The sequence below is a fragment of the Pristiophorus japonicus genome, chromosome 27, assembly GCF_044704955.1.
Source record: "Pristiophorus japonicus isolate sPriJap1 chromosome 27, sPriJap1.hap1, whole genome shotgun sequence".
NCBI classification, from domain to species: domain Eukaryota; kingdom Metazoa; phylum Chordata; class Chondrichthyes; family Pristiophoridae; genus Pristiophorus; species Pristiophorus japonicus.
Genome location: NC_092003.1, coordinates 1,530,882 through 1,553,234, shown reverse-complemented (window position 1 = coordinate 1,553,234; position 22,353 = coordinate 1,530,882). Strand labels below are relative to the sequence as shown.

Genomic DNA, 22,353 nt, shown 5'->3' with positions numbered 1-22,353 from the left:
ATAGGAGGTTACAGAGATAGGGAGGGGTGTAGGGCTGGAGGAGGTTACAGAGATAGGGAGGGGTGTAGGGCTGGAGGAGGTTACAGAGATAGGGAGGGGTGTCGGGGCTGCAGGAGGTTATAGAGATAGGGAGGGGTGTAGGGGCTGCAGGAGGTTACAGAGATAGGGAGGGGTGTAGGGGCTGCAGGAGGTTACAGAGATAGGGAGGGGTGTAGGGGCTGCAGGAGGTTACAGAGATAGGGAGGGGTGTCGGGGCTGGAGGAGGTTACAGAGATAGGGAGGGGTGTCGGGGCTGCAGGAGGTTACAGAGATAGGGAGGGGTGTAGGGGCTGGAGGAGGTTACAGAGATAGGGAGGGGAGTAGGGGCTGGAGGAGGTTACAGAGATAGGGAGGGGTGTAGGGGCTGCAGGAGGTTACAGAGATAGGGAGGGGTGTCGGGGCTGCAGGAGGTTACAGAGATAGGGAGGGGTGAGGAGGGATTTGAACACGATGGAGAATTTTGAAATCGAGGTGTTGCCAGACCGGGAGCCAATGTCGGTCAGCGAGCACAGGGGGTGATGGGTGAGTGGGACTGGGTGTGAGTTAGGACACGGGGCAGTGAGCACAGGGGGTGATGGGTGAGTGGGACTGGGTGTGAGTTAGGACACAGGGCAGTGAGCACAGGGGGTGATGGGTGAGTGGGACTGGGTGTGAGTTAGGACACGGGGCAGTGAGCACAGGGGGTGATGGGTGAGTGGGACTCGGTGCGAGTTAGGACATGGGGCAGTGAGCACAGGGGGTGATGGGTGAGTGGGACTGGGTGCGAGTTAGGACACGGACGGGGGTGCGAGGAGTTTTGGGATGAGCTAACGTTTCCGGATGGGGATAAGGTGAGAGGCCGGCCAGGAGAGCGTTGGAATAGTCTGAGTGTGGAGGTGACGGGCAGGGGTGGGATCTTGTCTGGACCCTGCGCTCCCTTGGTGACCTCGTTGTGCTCTGCCCAGGGCACTGACCCTCTCTCTGCTCCAGTGCCTCGGTTATGCTGCAGATAATGCCATATTGCTGCTCGAGCTCCATTCCAACTTCACCTGTTGCTCACCGTCCGCTTCTCAGATCCATTTCCTCCTCTTGCCGTGTGTGCGCGCAGGAGCTTTGTGGCGTCGCTGTTCTGTCGACGGTGTGAATGCCACGATGAACCATTAACCCCGCCGGACTCAATGCTTTGTCTGCTTGTCCTAGGCTCCGCCGGCTATCCCGACTTCACCAACCCCGAGATGCGTTCTTGGTGGGCCGCCATGTTTGCCTATGATCAATACGAGGTCAGTTGAAAGCAGCGGATGTTGCGGGCCCCCAACCCCCCCCCCCGAGTGGGTTTTGGGAGGGACTGGGCAGGGCCGAGAATCAGCACGCAGTCCTTGCACCGCTGGGGGCTGCGCTTAAAGCAGCTGGCGGGGAGCTGGGGAGGGGGGGGGGGAACCGATGGGGGAGGGGGGGGAACCGATGGGTTCATCAAATCTCTGCCCTTTCGTTAGCTGGCATGGTCCGAGGTGAAATGAGTTTGACCTGTGGAACAGGAGGCCGAGATACAGTACACGGGTTCGCTAGTGTCGAGGTTATGTTACTGGACCAGAGGCCTACATTAATGATCCGAGACCCGAGTTCATCATCTCCATCATCACAGGCAGTCCCTCGCAATCGAGGAAGACTTGCTTTCACTCGAAACACGAGTCCTTAGGTGGCTGAACAGCCCAATACGGGAGCCACAGTCCCTGTCACAGGTGGGACAGACAGTGGTTGAGGGAAGGGGAGGGTGGGACTGGTTTGCCGCACGCTCCTTCCGCTGCCTGCGCTTGGTTTCTGCATGCTCTCGGCGACGAGACTCGAGGTGCTCAGTGCCCTCCTGGACGCACTTCCTCCACTTAGGGCAGACTGGTCTTTGGCCAGTGACTCCCAGGTGTGGGTGGGGATGTTGCACTTTATCAGGGAGGCTTTGAGGGTGGTCCCCTGTAACGTTTCCTCTGCCCACCTTTTGGCTCGTTTGCCGTGAAGGAGTTCCGAGTAGAGCGCTTGCTTTGGGAGTCTCGTGTCTGGGGGACATGCGGACAATGTGGCCCTGCCCAGCGGAGCTGGTCGAGTGTGGTCAGTGCTTCGATGCTGGGGATGTTGGCCTGGTTGAGGACGCTAACGTTGGTGCGTCTGTCCTCCCGGGGGATTTGCAGGATCTTGCGGAGACATCGTTGGTGGTATTTCTCCAGCGACTTGAGGTGTCTGCTGTACATGGTCCATGTCTCTGAGCCATACAGGAGGGCGGGTATTAACTACAGTCCTGTGTCAAATCCCACCATGGCAGCTGGGGAATTTAAATTCAGCTAATTAAATGAATCTGGAATTAAAAAGCTGGTGTTAGTAACGGTGACCATGAAACTACCGGATTGTGGCAAAAACCGGCTGGTTCACTGATGTCCTTTCTGGAAGGAAATCTGCCGCCCTTACCCGGTCTGGCCGATATGTGACTCCAGACCCACGGCAATGTGGTTGACCCTTAACCCCCCTCTGAAATGGCCCAGCGAGACACTCAGTAGCACCAAACCGCTACGCCAAGGTCGCGTTCAACACAAGGACTGATTGGATCGCTCTGTCACAGAGCCGGCACAGAAACGATGGGCCGAATGGCCTCCTCCTGCACAGAGAGGTTCACTGCTCAGCCCTCGGTTACAATGTTGCTCTGAAAGATCCAAGCCGCCTGCTAACTAACCGCTCCTTCCCTTGTTCCGCGGCCTCTCGTGCCGCCAGGGGTCGCTGGACAATCTCTACACCTGGAACGATATGAACGAGCCCTCCGTGTTCAATGGGCCAGAGGTCACCATGCATAAGGACGCTGTGCACATGGATGGCTGGGAACACCGTGATGTTCACAATCTGTACGCCTTCTACGTGGTGAGTACCGGTGTCTGTTATATGGGACCCCAAAGTGAGCTTCCAGACACATACCCGCAGCATAACTAAACCCGCCTGTTTCCCCCTCCGTAACATCGCCCGTCTCCGTCCCTGCCTCAGCTCATCCGCTGCTAAAACCCTCATCCGTGCCTTTGTTACCTCCAGACTTGACTATTCAACGCACTCCTGGCTGGCCTCCCACAGTCTACCCGACATAAACTTGAGGTGATCCAAAACTCGGCTGCCCCCGTGTCCTAATTCGCACCGAGTCCCGCTCACCCATCACTCCCTGTGCTCACTGCCCCGTGTCCTAATTCGCACCGAGTCCCGCTCACCCATCACACCCTGTGCTCACTGCCCCGTGTCCTAACTCACACCCAGTCCCGCTCACCCATCACCCACTGCTCACTGACCCGTGTCCTAACTCACACCCAGTCCCACTCACCCATCACCCCCTGTGCTCACTGCCCCCGTGTCCTAACTCACACCCAGTCCCGCTCACCCATCACCCACTGTGCTCACTGACCCGTGTCCTAACTCACACCCAGTCCCGCTCACCCATCACCCACTGTGCTCACTGACCCGTGTCCTAACTCGCACCGAGTCCCACTCACCCATCACCCCCTGTGCTCACTGACCCTGTGTCCTAACTCACACCCAGTCCCGCTCACCCATCACCCCCTGTGCTCACTGACCCGTGTCCTAACTCACACCCAGTCCCGCTCACCCATCACCCCCAGTGCTCACTGCCCTCGTGTCCTAACTCACACCCAGTCCCGCTCACCCATCACCCCCTGTGCTCACTGACCCGTGTCCTAACTCACACTCAGTCCCGCTCACCCATCACCCCCTGTGCTCACTGCCCCCGTGTCCTAACTCACACCCAGTCCCGCTCACCCATCACCCACTGTGCTCACTGACCCGTGTCCTAACTCACACCCAGTCCCGCTCACCCATCACCCCCTGTGCTCACTGACCCGTGTCCTAACTCGCACCGAGTCCCACTCACCCATCACCCCCTGTGCTCACTGACCTACATTGGCTCCCGGTTAAGCAATACCTTGATTTCAAAATTCTCCATCCTCGTGTTCAAATCCCTCCATGGCCCTCGCCCCTCCCATTCCCTGTAACAACCTCCAGCCCCATAACCCCCCGCGATGTCTGCGCCCCTCTAATTCTGCCCTCCTGAGCATCCCTGATTATAATCGCTCCACCATCGGTGGCTGTGCCTTCTGCTGTCAGGGTGATGTCAGGAAGCACTTCTTCACACAAAGGTTAGTGGAATTCTGGAACTCTCTCCCCCAAAAAGCTGTTGAGGCCAGGGGTCAGTTGGAGCTTTCAAGACCAAGATGGAGCAATTTTTGTTGGTTGATGGTGTTAGGGAACCAAGGTGGGGAGGTGGGGTTAAGGTACTGATCAACCATGAATGGCAGAGCAGGCTAGAGGGGCTGAATGGCCTCCTCCTCTTCCCATGTTCATATTGCAGAATGCTAATAGCGGGTGGCCGTTTGTCACGGAATGAGCCCTCTAGTGTCAGCCGTGACTCTGTGGGCAGCACCCGCGCCTCTGAGTCAGGAGGTCGTGGGTTCAAGTCCCACTCCAGGAACTTGAGCATAAAAAATCTATGCAGACACTGCATTATCAGTACTGAGGGAGCGCCGCACTGTCAGAGGGGCTGTACCGCGGGAGCTCCGCACTGTCGGAAGGGCAGTACTGAGGGAGCGGAGGTGCTGAGGGAGCGCCGCACTGTCGGAGGGGCGGTACTGAGGGAGTGCCGCACTGTCGGAGGGGCGGTACTGAAGGAGTGCCATACTGTCGAAGGGGCGGTACTGAGGGAGTGCCATACTGTCGGAGGGGCAGTACTGAGGGAGCGCCGCACTAAGGGAGCGCCGCACTGTCGGAGAGGCGGTACTGAGGGAGCGCCGCACTGTCGGAGGGGGAGTACTGAGGGAGCGCCGGAGTGGCGGTACTGAGGGAGTGCCGCACTGTCGGAGGGGCAGTACTGAGGGAGTGCCGCACTGTCGGAGGGGCAGTACTGAGGGAGCACCGCACTGTCGGAGGGGCGGTACTGAGGGAGTGCCATACTATCGGAGGGGCAGTACTGAGGGAGCGCCGCACTGTCGGAGGGGCAGTACTGAGGGAGTGCCATACTGTCGGAGGGGCAGTACTGAGGGAGCGCCGCACTGTCGGAGGGGCAATACTGAGGGAGCGCCGCACTGTCAGAGGGGCCGTCTTTTGGTTGAGACGTTCAACCGAGGCCCCATCTGCTCTCTCAGGTGGACGTAAAAGGTCCCATGGCACGATTTCGAAGAAGAGCAGGGGAAAGTTCTCCCCGGTGTCCTGGGGCCAATATTTATCCCTCAATCAACATCACTAAAACAGATGATCTCATTGTCTCATTGTTGTGTGTGGGAGCTTGCTGTGCGCAAGTTGGCTGCCGCGTTTCCCACAATACAACAGTGACTACACTCCAATGACTTAATTGCTGTAAAGTGCTTCGAGACATCTGGTGGTCGTGAAAGGCGCTATATAAATCCAAGTCTGTCTTTCTTACTCTTTGCTTGCCTTGCAGCAAATGGCGACGGCCGAGGGCCAGATCCAGCGGTCTGGGGGCACGGAGCGGCCCTTTGTCCTCACCAGAGGGGTTTTCGCAGGATCCCAGCGTTACGGTAAGTGGCTGTGCGTTTTGTTTCTCCGGTTCGCACTGTAGTGAAGCTCCCCCCCCACCCTGGTGTGCTGTAGCTCCGCCCAGTGGACTACTGGGGCAGTGCAACTACTGATGTCAATAATAAAAAGGCTCATGTGGCAAGGTCACATGACGGCAGTTTCTGTAGTGGAGCCATCTTGTAGCTTGTGAGGAATATATCACCTGGCGTGTGCTTCCCACCAGCCCGAGGGCGGCTGCTGTACGCGGAGAGAGGGGAAGGTTCGAGCTCGCGTACCCGCGTGTCTCGTTTCCAGGTCGAAGGTCAAACCAACAGCATGAAATGTTCCCTCCGCCAGCACGTAATGTGCTAACCTGAGTGAAATCGGGCAAAAGTGATCACATACCCCATGGGAAGCGAGACTCTTCGTAGGGTAGGGGAAGAAAGGGATCGAGGAATCATTAAAGTAATTACACACGTTAACAAGGCCATAAATATATACAAACCATGTACTGGGTTCATTTCTAGAGGGATAGAATTGAAAAGCAGGTAAGTTATGTCAAACTTGTATCGAACACTGGGAGTTACTGGGCACAGTTCTGGTCTCTATATCCCACACTGGGAGTTACTGTGCACAGTTCTGGTCTCCATATCCCACACTGGGAGTTACTGTGCACAGTTCTGGTCTCCATATCCCACACTGGGAGTTACTGTGCACAGTTCTGGTCTCTATATCCCACACTGGGAGTTACTGTGCACAGTTCTGGTCTCCATATCCCACACTGGGAGTTACTGTGCACAGTTCTGGTCTCTATATCCCACACTGGGAGTTACTATGCACAGTTCTGGTCTCTATATCCCACACTGGGAGTTACTGTGCACAGTTCTGGTCTCTATATCCCACACTGGGAGTTACTATGCACAGTTCTGGTCTCCATATCCCACACTGGGAGTTACTGTGCACAGTTCCGGTCTCTATATCCCACACTGGGAGTTACTGTGCACAGTTCTGGTCTCTATATCCCACACTGGGAGTTACTGTGCACAGTTCTGGTCTCTATATCCCACACTGGGAGTTACTGTGCACAGTTCTGGTCTCTATATCCCACACTGGGAGTTACTGTGCACAGTTCTGGTCTCCATATTCCACACTGGGAGTTACTGTGCACAGTTCTGGTCTCTATATCCCACACTGGGAGTTACTATGCACAGTTCTGGTCTCTATATCCCACACTGGGAGTTACTGTGCACAGTTCTGGTCTCTATATCCCACACTGGGAGTTACTGTGCACAGTTCTGGTCTCTATATCCCACACTGGGAGTTACTGTGCACAGTTCTGGTCTCTATATCCCACACTGGGAGTTACTGTGCACAGTTCTGGTCTCTATATCCCACACTGGGAGTTACTGTGTACAGTTCTGGTCTCTATATCCCACACTGGGAGTTACTGTGCACAGTTCTGGTCTCCATGTTATTAAAAGGATATCGAGGCACTGGAGAGGGTACAAGAAAGGTTTACTGGGATGATCCCAGACCTGAGAGGTTCGAACTATCAGAAGAGACTGAACGGGCTGAAAGTTCGGGAGCAAGGAGAGCGAGCGAGATAGTGTGTAACGGTCTGTATGGGGGCATGGTGCTGTAGCCTGTTCGACATTGCACTGTGCCCCGCAATGCACAAAGTTATAGCTAGCGACTTTACCGCCTGCATAACATCGCCCGTCTCCGCCTCTGCCTCAGCTCATCCGCTGCTGAAGCCCTCATCCGTGCCTCTGTTACCTCCAGACTTGACTATTCCAACGCACTCCTGGCCGGCCTCCCACATTCTACCCGACATAAACTAGCGGTGATCCAAAACTCGGCTGCCCCCGTGTCCTAACTCGCACCGAGTCCCGCTCACCCATCACCCACTGTGCTCACTGCCCCGTGTCCTAACTCGCACCGAGTCCCGCTCACCCATCACCCACTGTGCTCACTGCCCCGTGTCCTAATTCGCACCGAGTCCCACTCACCCATCACCCCCTGTGCTCACTGCCCCGTGTCCTAACTCGCACCCAGTCCCGCTCACCCATCACCCCCTGTGCTCACTGCCCCGTGTCCTAACTCACACCCAGTCCCACTCACCCATCACCCCCTGTGCTCACTGCCCCCGTGTCCTAACTCGCACCGAGTCCCACTCACCCATCACCCCCTGTGCTCACTGCCCCGTGTCCTAACTCGCACCCAGTCCCACTCACCCATCACCCCCTGTGCTCGCTGACCTACATTGGCTCCTGGTTAAGCAATGCCTTGATTTCAAAATTCTCATCCTCACCCCTCCCTATCTCTGTAACCTCCTCCAGCCTCCCCACCCCGGGATGTCTGCGCTCCTCTAATCCTGCCCTCCTGAACATCCCTGATTATAATCGCTCCACCATCGGTGGCCGTGCCTTCTGTTGCCTGGGCCCCAAGCTCTGAAACTCCCTCCCTAAACCCCTCCACCTCTCCCTCCTCCTTTAAGACGCTCCTTAAAACCGACCTCTGACCCAGCTTTTGGTCACCTGCGCTAATTTCTACTTACTCGGTGTCAAATTTTTTTTGTTGTCCTGTAACCCTCCCGTGAAGCGCCTCGGGACGTTTTACCACGTTAAAGGCGCTATATAAATACAGACTGTTGTTTTTGAGTGCTATTAATGCCTCCCTGTTGTTTCTCTCAGGGGCCGTGTGGACTGGTGATAATTCTGCCGAGTGGGACCATCTCAAGGTGTCACTGCCCATGTGCCTGTCGCTGGGGCTGGCCGGCCTGTCCTTCTGTGGAGGTTGGCTTTTGTTACAGCACTGGCCGTTTCTCGGGGGGGGGGGGGTAGACGGAGGTTTCTCAGGGGGGGGGCAGTCGGAGGTTTCTCGGGGCGGGGGGGTTGCAGTCGGAGGTTTCTCGAGGGGGGGGGGCAGTCAGAGGTTTCTCGGGGGGGGGGGGGCAGTCGGAGGTTTCTCGAGGATGGGGGGGCAGTCGGAGGTTTCTCGGGGCGGGGGCAGTCGGAGGTTTCTCGGGGCGGGGGCAGTCGGAGGTTTCTCGGGGGGGGGGTAGATGGAGGTTTCTTGGGGCGGGGGCAGTCGGAGGTTTCTCGGTGGGGGGGGTAGATGGAGGTTTCTCGGGGCGGGGGCAGTCGGAGGTTTCTCGGTGGGGGGGGTAGACGTAGGTTTCTCGGGGGGGGGGGGCAGTCGGAGGTTTCTCGGGGGGGGGGCAGTCGGAGGTTTCTCGGTGGGGGGGGGGTAGACGGAGATTTCTCAGGGGGGGGGCAGTCGGAGGTTTCTCGGTGGGAGGGTAGACGGAGGTTTCTCGGGAGAGTAGACGGAGGTTTCTCGGGGGGGTAGACGGAGGTTTCTCGGTGGGAGGGTAGACGGAGGTTTCTCGGGAGAGTAGACGGAGGTTTCTCGGGGGGGTAGACGGAGGTTTCTCGGGGGGGTAGACGGAGGTTTCTCGGGGGGGTAGACGGAGGTTTCTCGGGAGGGTAGACGGAGGTTTCTCGGTGGGAGGGTAGACGGAGGTTTCTCGGGGGGGTAGACGGAGGTTTCTCAGGGGGGGGGCAGTCGGAGGTTTCTCGGTGGGGTAGACGGAGGTTTCTCGGTGGGAGGGTAGACGGAGGTTTCTCGGGGGGGGGGGCAGTCGGAGGTTTCTCGTGGGGGGGGGTAGACGGAGATTTCTCGGGGGGGGGCAGTCGGAGATTTCTCGGGGGGGGTAGACGGAGGTTTCTCGGGGCGGGGGCAGTCGGAGGTTTCTCGGGGCGGGGGCAGTCGGAGGTTTCTCGGGGGGGGCAGTCGGAGGTTTCTCGGGGGGGGGGGTAGATGGAGGTTTCTCGGGGGGGGGGGGCAGTCGGAGGTTTCTCGGGGCGGGGGCAGTCGGAGGTTTCTCGGGGGGGGGGGGGTAGATGGAGGTTTCTCAGGGGGGGGGCAGTCGGAGGTTTCTCGGGGCGGGGGCAGTCGGAGGTTTCTCGGGGGGGGGGGTAGATGGAGGTTTCTCGGGGCGGGGGCAGTCGGAGGTTTCTCGGTGGGGGGGGTAGACGTAGGTTTCTCGGGGGGGGGGGGCAGTCGGAGGTTTCTCGGGGGGGGGCAGTCGGAGGTTTCTCGGGGGGGGGGGGTAGACGGAGATTTCTCAGGGGGGGGCAGTCGGAGGTTTCTCGGGGCGGGGGCAGTCGGAGGTTTCTCGGTGGGAGGGTAGACGGAGGTTTCTCGGGGGGGGGGGTAGATGGAGGTTTCTCGGTGGGAGGGTAGACGGAGGTTTCTCGGGGGGGGGGGTAGACGGAGGTTTCTCGGTGGGAGGGTAGACGGAGGTTTCTCGGGGGGGGGTAGACGGAGGTTTCTCGGGGGGGGGTAGACGGAGGTTTCTCGGGGGGGGGTAGACGGAGGTTTCTCGGTGGGAGGGTAGACGGAGGTTTCTCGGGGGGGTAGACGGAGGTTTCTCGGGGGGGGGGGGGTAGACGGAGGTTTCTCGTGGGGGGCAGTCGGAGATTTCTCGGGGGGGGTAGACGGAGGTTTCTCGGGGGGGGGTAGACGGAGGTTTCTCGGGGGGGGTGGTAGACAGAGGTTTCTCGGGGGGGGGGTAGACGGAGGTTTCTCGGGGGGGGGGGTAGACGGAGGTTTCTCGGGGGGGGGGGTAGACGGAGGTTTCTCGGGGGGGGGGGTAGACGGAGGTTTCTCGGGGGGGGGGGCAGTCGGAGGTTTCTCGGCAGTGGGGGTAGACGGAGGTTTCTCGGGGGGGGGGTAGACGGAGGTTTCTCGGGGGGGGGGGTAGACGGAGGTTTCTCGGGGGGGGGGGGTAGACGGAGGTTTCTCGGGGGGGGGGTAGACGGAGGTTTCTCGGGGGGGGGGGGTAGACGGAGGTTTCTCGGGGGGGGGGGGTAGACGTAGGTTTCTCGGGGGGGGGGGTAGACGGAGGTTTCTCGGGGGGGGGGGGTAGACGTAGGTTTCTCGGTGGGGGGGTAGTCGGAGGTTTCTCGGTGGGGGGGTAGACGGAGGTTTCTGGGGGGGGGCAGTCGGAGGTTTCTCGGGGGCGGGGTGGGGCGGGCGGGGGTTTCTCGGGGGGGGGGTAGATGGAGGTTTCTCGGGGGGGGGGGTAGACTGAGGTTTCTCAGGGGGGGGGGGTAGTCGGAGGTTTCGCGGAGGGGGGGGGGTAGACGGAGGTTTCTCGGGGGGGGGGGGTAGACGGAGGTTTCTCGGGGGGGGGTAGACGGAGGTTTCTCGGGGGGGGTGGTAGACAGAGGTTTCTCGGGGGGGGGTAGACGGAGGTTTCTCGGGGGGGGGGGGTAGACGGAGGTTTCTCGGGGGGGGGGTAGACAGAGGTTTCTCGGGGGGGGGGTAGACGGAGGTTTCTCGGGGGGGGGGGGTAGACGGAGGTTTCTCGGGGGGGGGGGTAGACGGAGGTTTCTCGGGGGGGGGGGGGTAGACGGAGGTTTCTCGGGGGGGGGTAGACGGAGGTTTCTCGGGGGGGGGTAGACGGAGGTTTCTCGGGGGGGGGTAGACGGAGGTTTCTCGGGGGGGGGTAGACGGAGGTTTCTCGGGGGGGGGTAGACGGAGGTTTCTCGGGGGGGGGGGGTAGACGGAGGTTTCTCGGGGGGGGGGTAGTAGACAGAGGTTTCTCGGGGGGGTGGGTAGTAGACGGAGGTTTCTCGGGGGGGGGGGGGTAGACGGAGGTTTCTCGGGGGGGGGGGGTAGACGGAGGTTTCTCGGGGGGGGGTAGACGGAGGTTTCTCGGGGGGGGTGGTAGACAGAGGTTTCTCGGGGGGGGGGTAGACGGAGGTTTCTCGGGGGGGGGGGTAGACGGAGGTTTCTCGGGGGGGGGGTAGACGGAGGTTTCTCGGGGGGGGGTAGACAGAGGTTTCTCGGGGGGGGGGTAGACGGAGGTTTCTCGGGGGGGGGGTAGACGGAGGTTTCTCGGGGGGGGGGGTAGACGGAGGTTTCTCGGGGGGGGGGGGTAGACGGAGGTTTCTCGGGGGGGGGTAGACGGAGGTTTCTCGGGGGGGGGTAGACGGAGGTTTCTCGGGGGGGGGTAGACGGAGGTTTCTCGGGGGGGGGGGTAGACGGAGGTTTCTCGGGGGGGGGGGTAGACGGAGGTTTCTCGGGGGGGGGTAGACGGAGGTTTCTCGGGGGGGGGGGTAGACGGAGGTTTCTCGGGGGGGGGTAGACGGAGGTTTCTCGGGGGGGGGTAGACGGAGGTTTCTCGGGGGGGGGGGTAGACGGAGGTTTCTCGGGGGGGGGGGAGTAGACGGAGGTTTCTCGGGGGGGTGGGTAGTAGACAGAGGTTTCTCGGGGGGGTGGGTAGTAGACAGAGGTTTCTCGGGGGGGGGGGGTAGACGGAGGTTTCTCGGGGGGGGGGGGTAGACGGAGGTTTCTCGGGGGGGGGGGGGCAGTCCGAGGTTTCTCGGGGGGGGGGGTAGACGGAGGTTTCTCGGGGGGGGGTGGAGCGGGCGGGGGTTTCTCGGGGGGGGGGGTAGACGGAGGTTTCTCGGGGGGGGGGGTAGACGGAGGTTTCTCGGGGGGGGGGGTAGACGGAGGTTTCTCGGGGGGGGGGTAGACGGAGGTTTCTCGGGGGGGGGGTAGACGGAGGTTTCTCGGGGGGGGGTGGAGCGGGCGGGGGTTTCTCGGGGGGGGGGGTAGACGGAGGTTTCTCGGGGGGGGGGGTGGACGGAGGTTTCTCGGGGGGGGGGTAGACGGAGGTTTCTCGGGGGGGGGGTAGACAGAGGTTTCTCGGGGGGGGGTGGACGGAGGTTTCTCGGGGGGGGGTGGACGGAGGTTTCTCGGGGGGGGGGGTGGACGGAGGTTTCTCGGGGGGGGGGTGGACGGAGGTTTCTCGGGGTGGGGGGTAGACGGAGGTTTCTCGGGGGGGGGGTAAGACGGAGGTTTCTCGGGGGGGGGGTAGACGGAGGTTTCTCGGGCGGGGGTTTCTCGGGGGGGGGGGTAGACGGAGGTTTCTCGGGGGGGGGTGGACGGAGGTTTCTCGGGGGGGGGTAGACGGAGGTTTCTCGGGGGGGGGGTAGACGGAGGTTTCTCGGGGGGGGGTGGAGCGGGCGGGGGTTTCTCGGGGGGGGGGGTAGACGGAGGTTTCTCGGGGGGGGGGTAGACGGAGGTTTCTCGGGGGGGGGTAGACAGAGGTTTCTCGGGGGGGGGTGGAGCGGGCGGGGGTTTCTCGGGGGGGGGGTAGACGGAGGTTTCTCGGGGGGGGGTGGACGGAGGTTTCTCGGGGGGGGGTGGACGGAGGTTTCTCGGGGGGGGGGGTAGACGGAGGTTTCTCGGGGGGGGGTGGAGCGGGCGGGGGTTTCTCGGGGGGGGGGGTAGACGGAGGTTTCTCGGGGGGGGGGGTGGACGGAGGTTTCTCGGGGGGGGGGGTGGACGGAGGTTTCTCGGGGGGGGGGTAGACAGAGGTTTCTCGGGGGGGGGGTGGACGGAGGTTTCTCGGGGGGGCGGGCGGGGGTTACACGTTTAACTCCGGGTGGAGGCTGGTCCAGTGGCCATCCTTCGGATGAGATGTCCGGCTGCCTGCCTGTCGCGGTGGGTGGCGGAGAATCTGTTCCGAGAGCATTCCCGTTGGCTCGGCTCTGGCTAACCCGGCACTGACCGAGGATGGAGCCTGGGGGGAGGGGAGGCTCCCCGGTTACTCGCTGAACGGCTGAGCGACCGACTGCCGATTGGTCGCGGCTTTCCCCGCGGCACCGGGAGATCTGTGTCCCACCTCTTCCTCGTTTCCCCATCGCTCGGGCTGCTGAGCGTCTCTGCCCTCAGACAGGGGCGGGGTCACCCTCCCCCCCCCACCCCAGACACCCCACCCTTCAGGGCCCAAGTCCTAGGCAAATCCGCTGGCTGGGGGCTAGATCGCCTGTTGGATCATGTGGGGAATACCAGACCGGAACCGAGAGGTTCGAACTATCGGCAAAGGCTCAACAGGCTGAGGGGTGAGCTGATCGAGGTCTGTAACATCATGCAGGGGGTTCGAGAGGGTAGATGTAGAGAATGTTCCCCCTTGTGGGGGAGACCAGAACTGGGGGCCACCAATATCAGACAGTCACTGATAAACCCAACGGGGAATTCAGGAGAAACTTCTTTACCCAGAGAGCGGTGAGAATGTGGAACTCGCTGCCACAGGGAGGGGTTGAGGTGAATAGTATCGATGTATTTAAGGGGAGGCTGGATAAACACATGGGGGAGAGAGGGATAGAAGGATGGGGTGATGGGGGGAGATGGAGAGGGGTGGGAGGGGCTGGTGTGGAGCATAAACCCCGGCACGGAGCGGTGGGGCATAAACCCCGGCACGGAGCGGTGGGGCATAAACCCCGGCACGGAGCGGTGGGACATAAACCCCGGCACGGAACGGTGGGACATAAACCCCGGCACGGAGCGGTGGGACATAAACCCCGGCACGGAGCGGTGGGGCATAAACCCCGGCACGGAGCGGTGGGGCATAAACCCCGGCACGGAGCGGTGGGGCATAAACCCCGGCACGGAGCTGTGGGGCATAAACCCCGGCACGGAGCGGTGGGGCATAAACCCCGGCACGGAGCGGTGGGGCATAAACCCCGGCACGGAGCGGTGGGACATAAACCCCGGCACGGAGCGGTGGGACATAAACCCCGGCACGGAGCGGTGGGGCATAAACCCCGGCACGGAGCGGTGGGACATAAACCCCGGCACGGAGCGGTGGGGCATAAACCCCGGCACGGAGCGGTGGGACATAAACCCCGGCACGGAGCGGTGGGGCATAAACCCCGGCACGGAGCGGTGGGACCCAGTGGCCTGTTTCTGGGCTGTACATTCGATGTGATTGTTGGCTGTGGGAGGGGTGGGGTGGGACAGTGTGGGTAGGGGTGGGGTGAGGGTGGGTCGGGGAGAGTCTGGGTGGGTGGGTGCAGAACCTCCCTTGTGGTCCCGGGTCGCGGACGTTGCCCTGACCGTGTCCCCCACTACCTTACAGCGGACATTGGCGGCTTCTTCAAGCACCCGAGCCCCGAGTTGCTGGTGCGTTGGTACCAGGCCGGAGCCTACCAGCCTTTCTTCCGGGCCCACGCTCACCTGGACACTCCGCGGAGGGAGCCCTGGCTCTTCGGAGAGGAGAACAAGCTGCTGATCCGAGCGGCCGTTCGAGAACGCTACACCCTGCTGCCTCTGTGGTACACCTTCTTCTACCGGGCCTACAAAACAGGAGAGCCTGTCATGAGGTAACATAAAGTGATGTGACCCAGCCCCGCGCTCGGGTCAGGGTCGGTGTCAGTGTGTCCACCCACGGCACTGTGCCGGTGGATTCATACTCCAGTGTCAGGATTGAGGGAGTGCCGCACTGCACTGTCGGAGGGGCAGTACTGAGGGAGTGCCGCACTGCACTGTCGGAGGGGCAGTACTGAGGGAGTGCCGCACTGCACTGTCGGAGGGGCAGTACTGAGGGAGTGCCGCACTGTCGGAGGGGCAGTACTGAGGGAGCGCCGCACTGTCGGAGGGGCAGTACTGAGGGAGTGCCGCACTGTCGGAGGGGCAGTACTGAGGGAGTGCCGCACTGTCGGAGGGGCAGTACTGAGGGAGCGCCGCACTGTCGGAGGGGCAGTACTGAGGGAGTGCCGCACTGTCGGAGTGGCAGTACTGAGGGAGTGCCACACTGTAGGAGGGGCAGTACTGAGGGGGTGCCGCACTGTCGGAGGGCAGTACTGAGGGAGCGCCGCACTGTCAGAGGGCAGTACTGAGGGAGCGCCGTACTGTCGGAGGGGCAGTACTGAGGGAGTGCCGCTTGTCGGAGGGGCAGTACTGAGGGAGTGCCGCTCTGTCGGAGGGAAGTATTGAGGGAGTACCGCACTGTCGGAGGGCAGTACTGAGGGAGCGCCGTACTGCACTGTCGGAGGGGCAGTACTGAGGGAGCGCCGCACTGTCGGAGGGGCAGTACTGAGGGAGCGCTGCACTGCACTGCACTGTCGGAGGGGCAGTACTGAGGGAGCGCCGCACTGTCGGAGGGGTAGTACTGAGGGAGCGCCGCACTGTCGGAGGGGCAGTACTGAGGGAGCGCTGCACTGCACTGCACTGTCGGAGGGCGGTACTGAGGGAGCGCCGCAATGTCGGAGGGGAGGTACTGAGGGAGTGCCGCACTGTCGGAGGGGCAGTACTGAGGGAGCGCCGCAATGTCGGAGGGGAGGTACTGAGGGAGCGCCGCACTGTCGGAGGGGCAGAAGATAAAGTTACGCGAAGTCAGAGGAAATGTATTAGCATGGATAGAGAATTGGCTGGCGAACAGAAAGCAGAGAGTCGGGATAAATGGGTCCTTTTCCGGTTGGAAATCGGTGGTTAGTGGTGTGCCACAGGGATCGGTACTGGGACCACAACTGTTTACAATATACATAGATGACCTGGAAGAGGGGACAGAGTGTAGTGTAACAAAATTTGCAGATGACACTAAGATTAGTGGGAAAGCGGGTTGTGTAGAGGACACAGAGAGGCTGCAAAGAGATTTAGATAGGTTAAGCGAATGGGCTAAGGTTTGGCAGATGGAATACAATGTCGGAAAGTGTGAGGTCATCCACCTTGGAAAAAAAAACAGTAAAAGGGAATATTATTTGAATGGGGAGAAATTACAACATGCTGCGGTGCAGAGGGACCTGGAGGTCCTTGTGCATGAATCCCAAAAAGTTAGTTTGCAGGTGCAGCAGGTAATCAGGAAGGCGAATGGAATGTTGGCCTTCATTGCGAGAGGGATGGAGTACAAAAGCAGGGAGGTCCTGCTGCAACTGTATAGGGTATTGGTGAGGCCGCACCTGGAGTACTGCATGCAGTTTTGGTCACCTTACTTAAGGAAGGATATACTGGCTTTGGAGGGGGTACAGAGACGATTCACTAGGCTGATTCCAGAGATGAGGGGGTTACCTTATGATGATAGATTGAGTAGACTGGGTCTTTACTCGTTGGAGTTCAGAAGGATGAGGGGTGATCTTATAGAAACATTTAAAATAATGAAAGGGATAGACAAGATAGAGGCAGAGAGGTTGTTTCCACTGGTCGGGGAGACTAGAACTAGGGGGCACAGCCTCAAAATACGGGGGAGCCAATTTAAAACCAAGTTGAGAAGGAATTTCTTCTCCCAGAGGGTTGTGAATCTGTGGAATTCTCTGCCCAAGGAAGCAGTTGAGGCTAGCTCATTGAATGTATTCAAATCACAGATAGATAGATTTTTAACCAATAAGGGAATTAAGGGTTACGGGGAGAGGGCGGGTAAGTGGAGCTGAGTCCACGGCCAGATCAGCCATGATCTTATTGAATGGCGGAGCAGACTCGAGGGGCTAGATGGCCTACTCCTGTTCCTAATTCTTATGTTTTTATGAGAGAGCGCCGCTCTGTCGGAGGGGCTGTCTTTCGGATGAGACGTTAAACCGAGGCCCCGTCTGCCCTCTCGGGTGGATGTAAAAGATCCCGGGGCCACTATTGGAAGAAGAGCAGGGGAGTTCTCCCCGGTGTCCTGGGGCCAATATTTATCCCTCGACCAACATCACTAAAACAGATGATCTGGGTCATTTTATATATTGGTAAAAGCTTTTACTATCTGCTTTAATGTTTTGCGCAAGTTTACTTTCGTAATCTATCTTTCCTTTCTTTATTGCTTTCTTAGTCATTCTTTGCTGTCGTTTAAAATGTTCCCAATCTTCTAGTTTCCCACTAACCTTGGCCACCTTATACGCATTGGTTTTTAATTTGATACTCTCCTTTATTTCCTTGGTTATCCACGGCTGGTTATCCCTTCTCTGACTCCCCTTCTTTTTCACTGGAATATATTTTTGTTGAGCACTATGTAAGAGCTCCTTAAAAGTCCTCCACTGTTCCTCAATTGTGCCACCGTTTAGTCTGTGTTCCCAGTCTACTTTAGCCAACTCTGCCCTCATCCCACTGTAGTCCCCTTTGTTTAAGCATAGTATGCTCGTTTGAGACACTACTTTCTCACCCTCAATCTGTATTACAAATTCAACCATACTGTGATCACTCATTCCGAGAGGATCTTTTACTAGGAGATCGTTTATTTTTCCTGTCTCATTACACAGGACCAGATCTAAGATAGCTTGCTCCCTTGTAGGTTCTGTAACATACTGTTCTAAGAAACAATCCCGTATGCATTCTATGAATTCCTCCTCCAGGCTACCCCGTGCGATTTGATTTGACCAATCGATATGTAGGTTAAAATCCCCCATGATTACTGCCGTTCCTTTTTCACATGCCTCCATTATTCCCTTGATTATTGCCCGCCCCACCGTGAAGTTATTATTTGGGGGCCTATAAACTACGCCCACCAGTGACTTTTTCCCCTTACTATCTCTAATCTCCATCCACAATGATTCAACATTTTGTTCATTAGAGCCAATATCGTCTCTCACAACTGCCCTGATATCATCCTTTATTAACAGAGCTACCCCACCTCCTTTCCCTTCTTGTCTATCTTTCCGAATCATCAGATACCCCTGTATGTTTAATTCCCAGTCTTGGCCACCCTGCAACCACGTTTCTGTAATGGCCACCAAATCATACCCATTTGTAATGATTTGTGCCGTCAACTCATTTACTTTATTTCGAATGCTGCGTGCGTTTATGTAGAGTGTTTTAATAGTTTTTAAACCATAATTTTTAGTTTTGACCCCTCCTGCAGTCCCTTTATATTCAGACATATTGTCCCTTCCTATCACCTTGTGGTTTACACTTACCCCAGTGCTACTCTGCTCTGTTGCCTCCTGTCTTTTGCATTCTTTCTTGGGGTCCTGTTCATCTGAGCTCTCACCCACTCTAACTAGCTCAGAGCCCTCTCCTGGGTTCCGAATACTCCTTGCATTGAGGCACCGAGCTTTCAGGCTTGCCTTTTTATTACACTTTGACGCTTTAGAATTTTGCTGTACAGTGGTTTTTTGCCTTGGGTTTCTCTGCCCTCCACTTTTACTCATCTCCTTTCTGTCTTTTGCTTTTGTCTCCATTTTGTTTCCCTCTGTCTCCCTGCATTGGTTCCCATCCCCCTGCCATATTAGTTTACCCCCCAACAGCACTAGCAAACACTCCCCCTAGGACATTGGTTCCGGTCCTGCCCAGGTGCAGACGGTCCGGTTTGTACTGGTCCCACCTCCCCCAGAACCGGTTCCAATGCCCCAGGAATTTGAATCCCTCCCTGCTGCACCACTGCTCAAGCCACGTATTCATCTGCGCTATCCTGCGATTCCTACTCTGATTAGCACGTGGCACTGGTAGCAATCCCGAGATTACTACTTTTGAGGTCCTATGTTTTAATTTAGCTCCCAGCTCCTTAAATTTGTCTCGTAGGACCTCATCCCTTTTTTTTTACCTATGTCGTTGGTACCAATGTGCACCACGACAACTGGCTGTTCACCCTCCCTTTTCAGAATGTTCTGCACCCGCTCCGAGACATCCTTGACCCTTGCACCAGGGAGGCAACATACCATCCTGGAGTCTCGGTTGCGGCCGCAGAAACGCCAATCTATTCCCCTTACAATTGAATCCCCTATCACTATCGCTCTCCCACTCTTTTTCCTGCCCTCCTGTGCAGCAGAGCCAGCCACGGTGCCATGAACTTGGCTGCTGCTGCCCTCCCCTGATGAGTCATCCCCCTCAACAGTACTCAGAGCGGTGTATCTGTTTTGCAGGGGGATGACCGCAGGGGACCCCTGCACTATCTTCCTTGCACTGCTCTTCCTGCTGGTCTTCCACTATCTGGCTATCTCATTATCACATCGCTGTGTGTGGGAGCTTGCTGTGCACAAATTGCCTGCCGCATTTCCCACGTTACATCAGTGACCATACTCCAAAAGTACTTCATTGGCTGTGAGGGGGTGAAAGGCGTGTAGAAATGGGAGTCTGTCTTTGAAGCTTCAGATGGGCTGAGTGAAGTGAGTTGTTGGGAGAGGGAGGCAGTGCTTTGTATCGAGTGGTGAGTCTCAAAGGTGCAACATGTAACCGACTGATCTTCACTCCCCAGGCCCATGTGGGTGGAATTCCCCGAGGATGTGGAAACCTTTAACCTCGATGAGCAGTACATGCTTGGTAAGTACCACCCCAACCCCTCTCTCTCTCACCTTCCCACTCTCCCATTCCAGGAACAGGAGGAGGCCATTCAGCCCCTCGAGCCTGTTACATTTGGAACAGGAGGTGCCCATTCAGCCCCTCGAGTCTGTTACACAGGAACAGGAGGAGGCCATTCAGCCCCTCGAGCCTGTTACACAGGAACAGGAGGAGGCCATTCAGCCCCTCGAGGTTGTTACACAGGAACAGGAGGAGGCCATTCAGCCCCTTGAGCCTGTTACATTAGGAACAGGAGAAGGCCATTCAGCCCCTCGAGGTTGTTACACAGGAACAGGAGGAGACCATTCAGCCTCTCGAGCCTGTTCCGCCATTCAATCAGATTGTGTCTGAATTGTATCTCAACTCCATCTACCTGCCTTGGTTCCGTAACCCTCAATATCCTTACCCAACAAAAATCCCAGTTTTGAAATTTCCCATGACCCCCGGCCTCGACAGTGTTTTGGGGGGAGAGTTCCCGATTCCCAGGGCCCTTTGTGTGAAGAAGTGCTCCCTGACATCACCCTGAACGGCCGGGCTCTAAGGGTAAGGTGTCGCCCCCTTGTTCTGGACTGACCCACCCGAGGGAATAGTCTCTCTCTCGATCTCCCCCATCGAACCCTTTAACCCTCTCAAACCCCTCGATGAGATCTCCCCTTAACCTTCCACACCCGAGGGAACACAGGCCCAGTCTGTGTGACCTGCCCTGGTAATTTAACCGTGGGTGTGACAAGTTTATCTCTTGGATAAGATTGGGATGGTGGGGGGCAAGGGGTTAATTTTCGCCATTGGTGTAGAATCGAGTTCCCCTCCCATCTCCACACTCTGGTTCCAGCCTCTGCCTCCCACTCCTCACTGAGATAGTTTGACCCCCCCCCCCACCCGAGGGAATAGTCTCTCTCGATCGACCCTGTACAGCACCTCGATTAGAAGTGCTATAAAAACGGAAGTTAAACACTTGGTGGGTGGGGGAATTATCCGGGCTGTGGGGAGAGAGCAGGGGAGAGGCACTGTCACAGAGCCGGCACAGCACGAGCTCGATGGGCCCAATGGGATCCTCCTGTGCCGTGACATTCGGTGAAGTGAAACTTGGTCTTTTTTCAAAATTCCTCTGGTCGTTGCAAGAAAAAAAGCAGTGACATTGTCTGAGGGAGGCGAGGAGCTTGGCGGAGGTGTGTTGTGGGAGTGTGTTGGCTGTCTGTGCACCGGTGACACTTGCCTTGATGTGTCCTAGGTAACGCTCTGCTGGTGCGGCCAGTGTTGGAACAGGATGCTCGCGGAGTGCAGGTGTACCTGCCGGGGAAAGGACAGGTGATGTACCCCACCTTCGGTTATTTCCCCCCCCTTCACCCCCCACCTTCACCCTCCCCCCCCCCACCTTCACCCTCCCCCCCCCCACACACTGTCACTCCCCCCCCACACACACACACACACTGTCACTCCCCCCCCCCCACACTGTCACTCCCCCCCCCCACACACTGTCACTCTCCACCCCCTCCCCACACTCTGTCACCCCCCCCCCCACACACTCTGTCACTCTCTTCACCCCCCCCCCACACTCTGTCACTCTTCCCCCCCCCCCCACACACACTGTAACCCCCCCCCCACACACTCTGTCACTCTCTTCTCCCCCCCCCCCCCACACTCTGTCACTCTTCCCCCCCCCCCCACACACACTGTAACCCCCCCCCCACACACTCTGTCACTCTCTTCTCCCCCCCCCCCCCACACTCTGTCACTCTCCCCCCCCCCCCACACACACTGTAACCCCCCCCCCCACACACTCTGTCACCCTCTTCCCCCCCCCCCACACTCTGTCACCCCCCCCCACACTCTGTCACCCCCCCCACACTCTGTCACCCCCCCCCACACTCTCCGTCACTCCTCCCCCCCCACACCCCTCACCTTCACCACCCCCCCCACACTGTCACTCTCTCTTCCCCCCCCCCCCACACTCTCCGTCACTCCTCCCCCCCCACACCCCTCACCTTCACCACCCCCCCCACACTCTGTCACTCTCTCTCCCCCCCCCCCACACACTGTCACTCCCCTCCCCCCCACACACTGTCACTCCCCTCCCCCCCCCCACCACACACACTCTGTACACCCCCCCCCACCCCCACACACTGTCACTCTCTCTCCCCCCCCCCACTGTCACTCCCCCCCCCACACTCTGTCACTCTCCCCCCCCCCCCACACACACTGTAACCCCCCCCCACACACTCTGTCACTCTCTTCCCCCCCCCCACACTCTGTCACCCCCCCCCCCACACTCTCCGTCACTCCACCCCCCCCACACTCTGTCACTCTCTCTCCCCCCCCCCCCACACACTGTCACTCCCCTCCCCCCCACACACTGTCACTCCCCTCCCCCCCACACACTGTCACTCCCCTCCCCCCCCCACCACACACACTCTGTACACCCCCCCACCCCCACACACTGTCACTCTCTCTCTCCCCCCCCCACACACTGTCACTCCCCTCCCCCCCCCCACCACACACACTCTGTACACCACCCCCACACTCTGTCACTCCCCCCCACCCCCACACTCTGTCACTCCCCCCCACCCCCACACTCTGTCACTCCCCCCACCCCCACACTCTGTCACTCCCCCCACCCCCACACTCTGTCACTCCCCCCACCCCCACACTCTGTCACTCCCCCCCCCCCCCCCCCCCACACACACTCTGTCACTCCTCTCCCCCCCCCCCCCCCCTCCCCGGCCGTGTGGCGATGAATTAACCCTT

General features: G+C 58.9%; 1 protein-coding gene across 1 annotated transcript in view; it reads left to right on the top strand.

Moving 5' to 3' along the window:
- The window catches only part of LOC139239318 (neutral alpha-glucosidase AB-like), a 60,549-nt gene that overhangs the window by 30,099 nt on the left and 8,097 nt on the right, over positions 1-22,353 (top strand). The window contains exons 12-18 of the mRNA XM_070867989.1: positions 1,219-1,298; positions 2,773-2,916; positions 5,489-5,585; positions 8,256-8,357; positions 14,501-14,744; positions 19,526-19,590; positions 20,840-20,916. Coding sequence (XP_070724090.1) covers positions 1,219-1,298; positions 2,773-2,916; positions 5,489-5,585; positions 8,256-8,357; positions 14,501-14,744; positions 19,526-19,590; positions 20,840-20,916 — 809 coding nt within the window. The remainder of the gene's footprint in view (positions 1-1,218; positions 1,299-2,772; positions 2,917-5,488; positions 5,586-8,255; positions 8,358-14,500; positions 14,745-19,525; positions 19,591-20,839; positions 20,917-22,353) is intronic.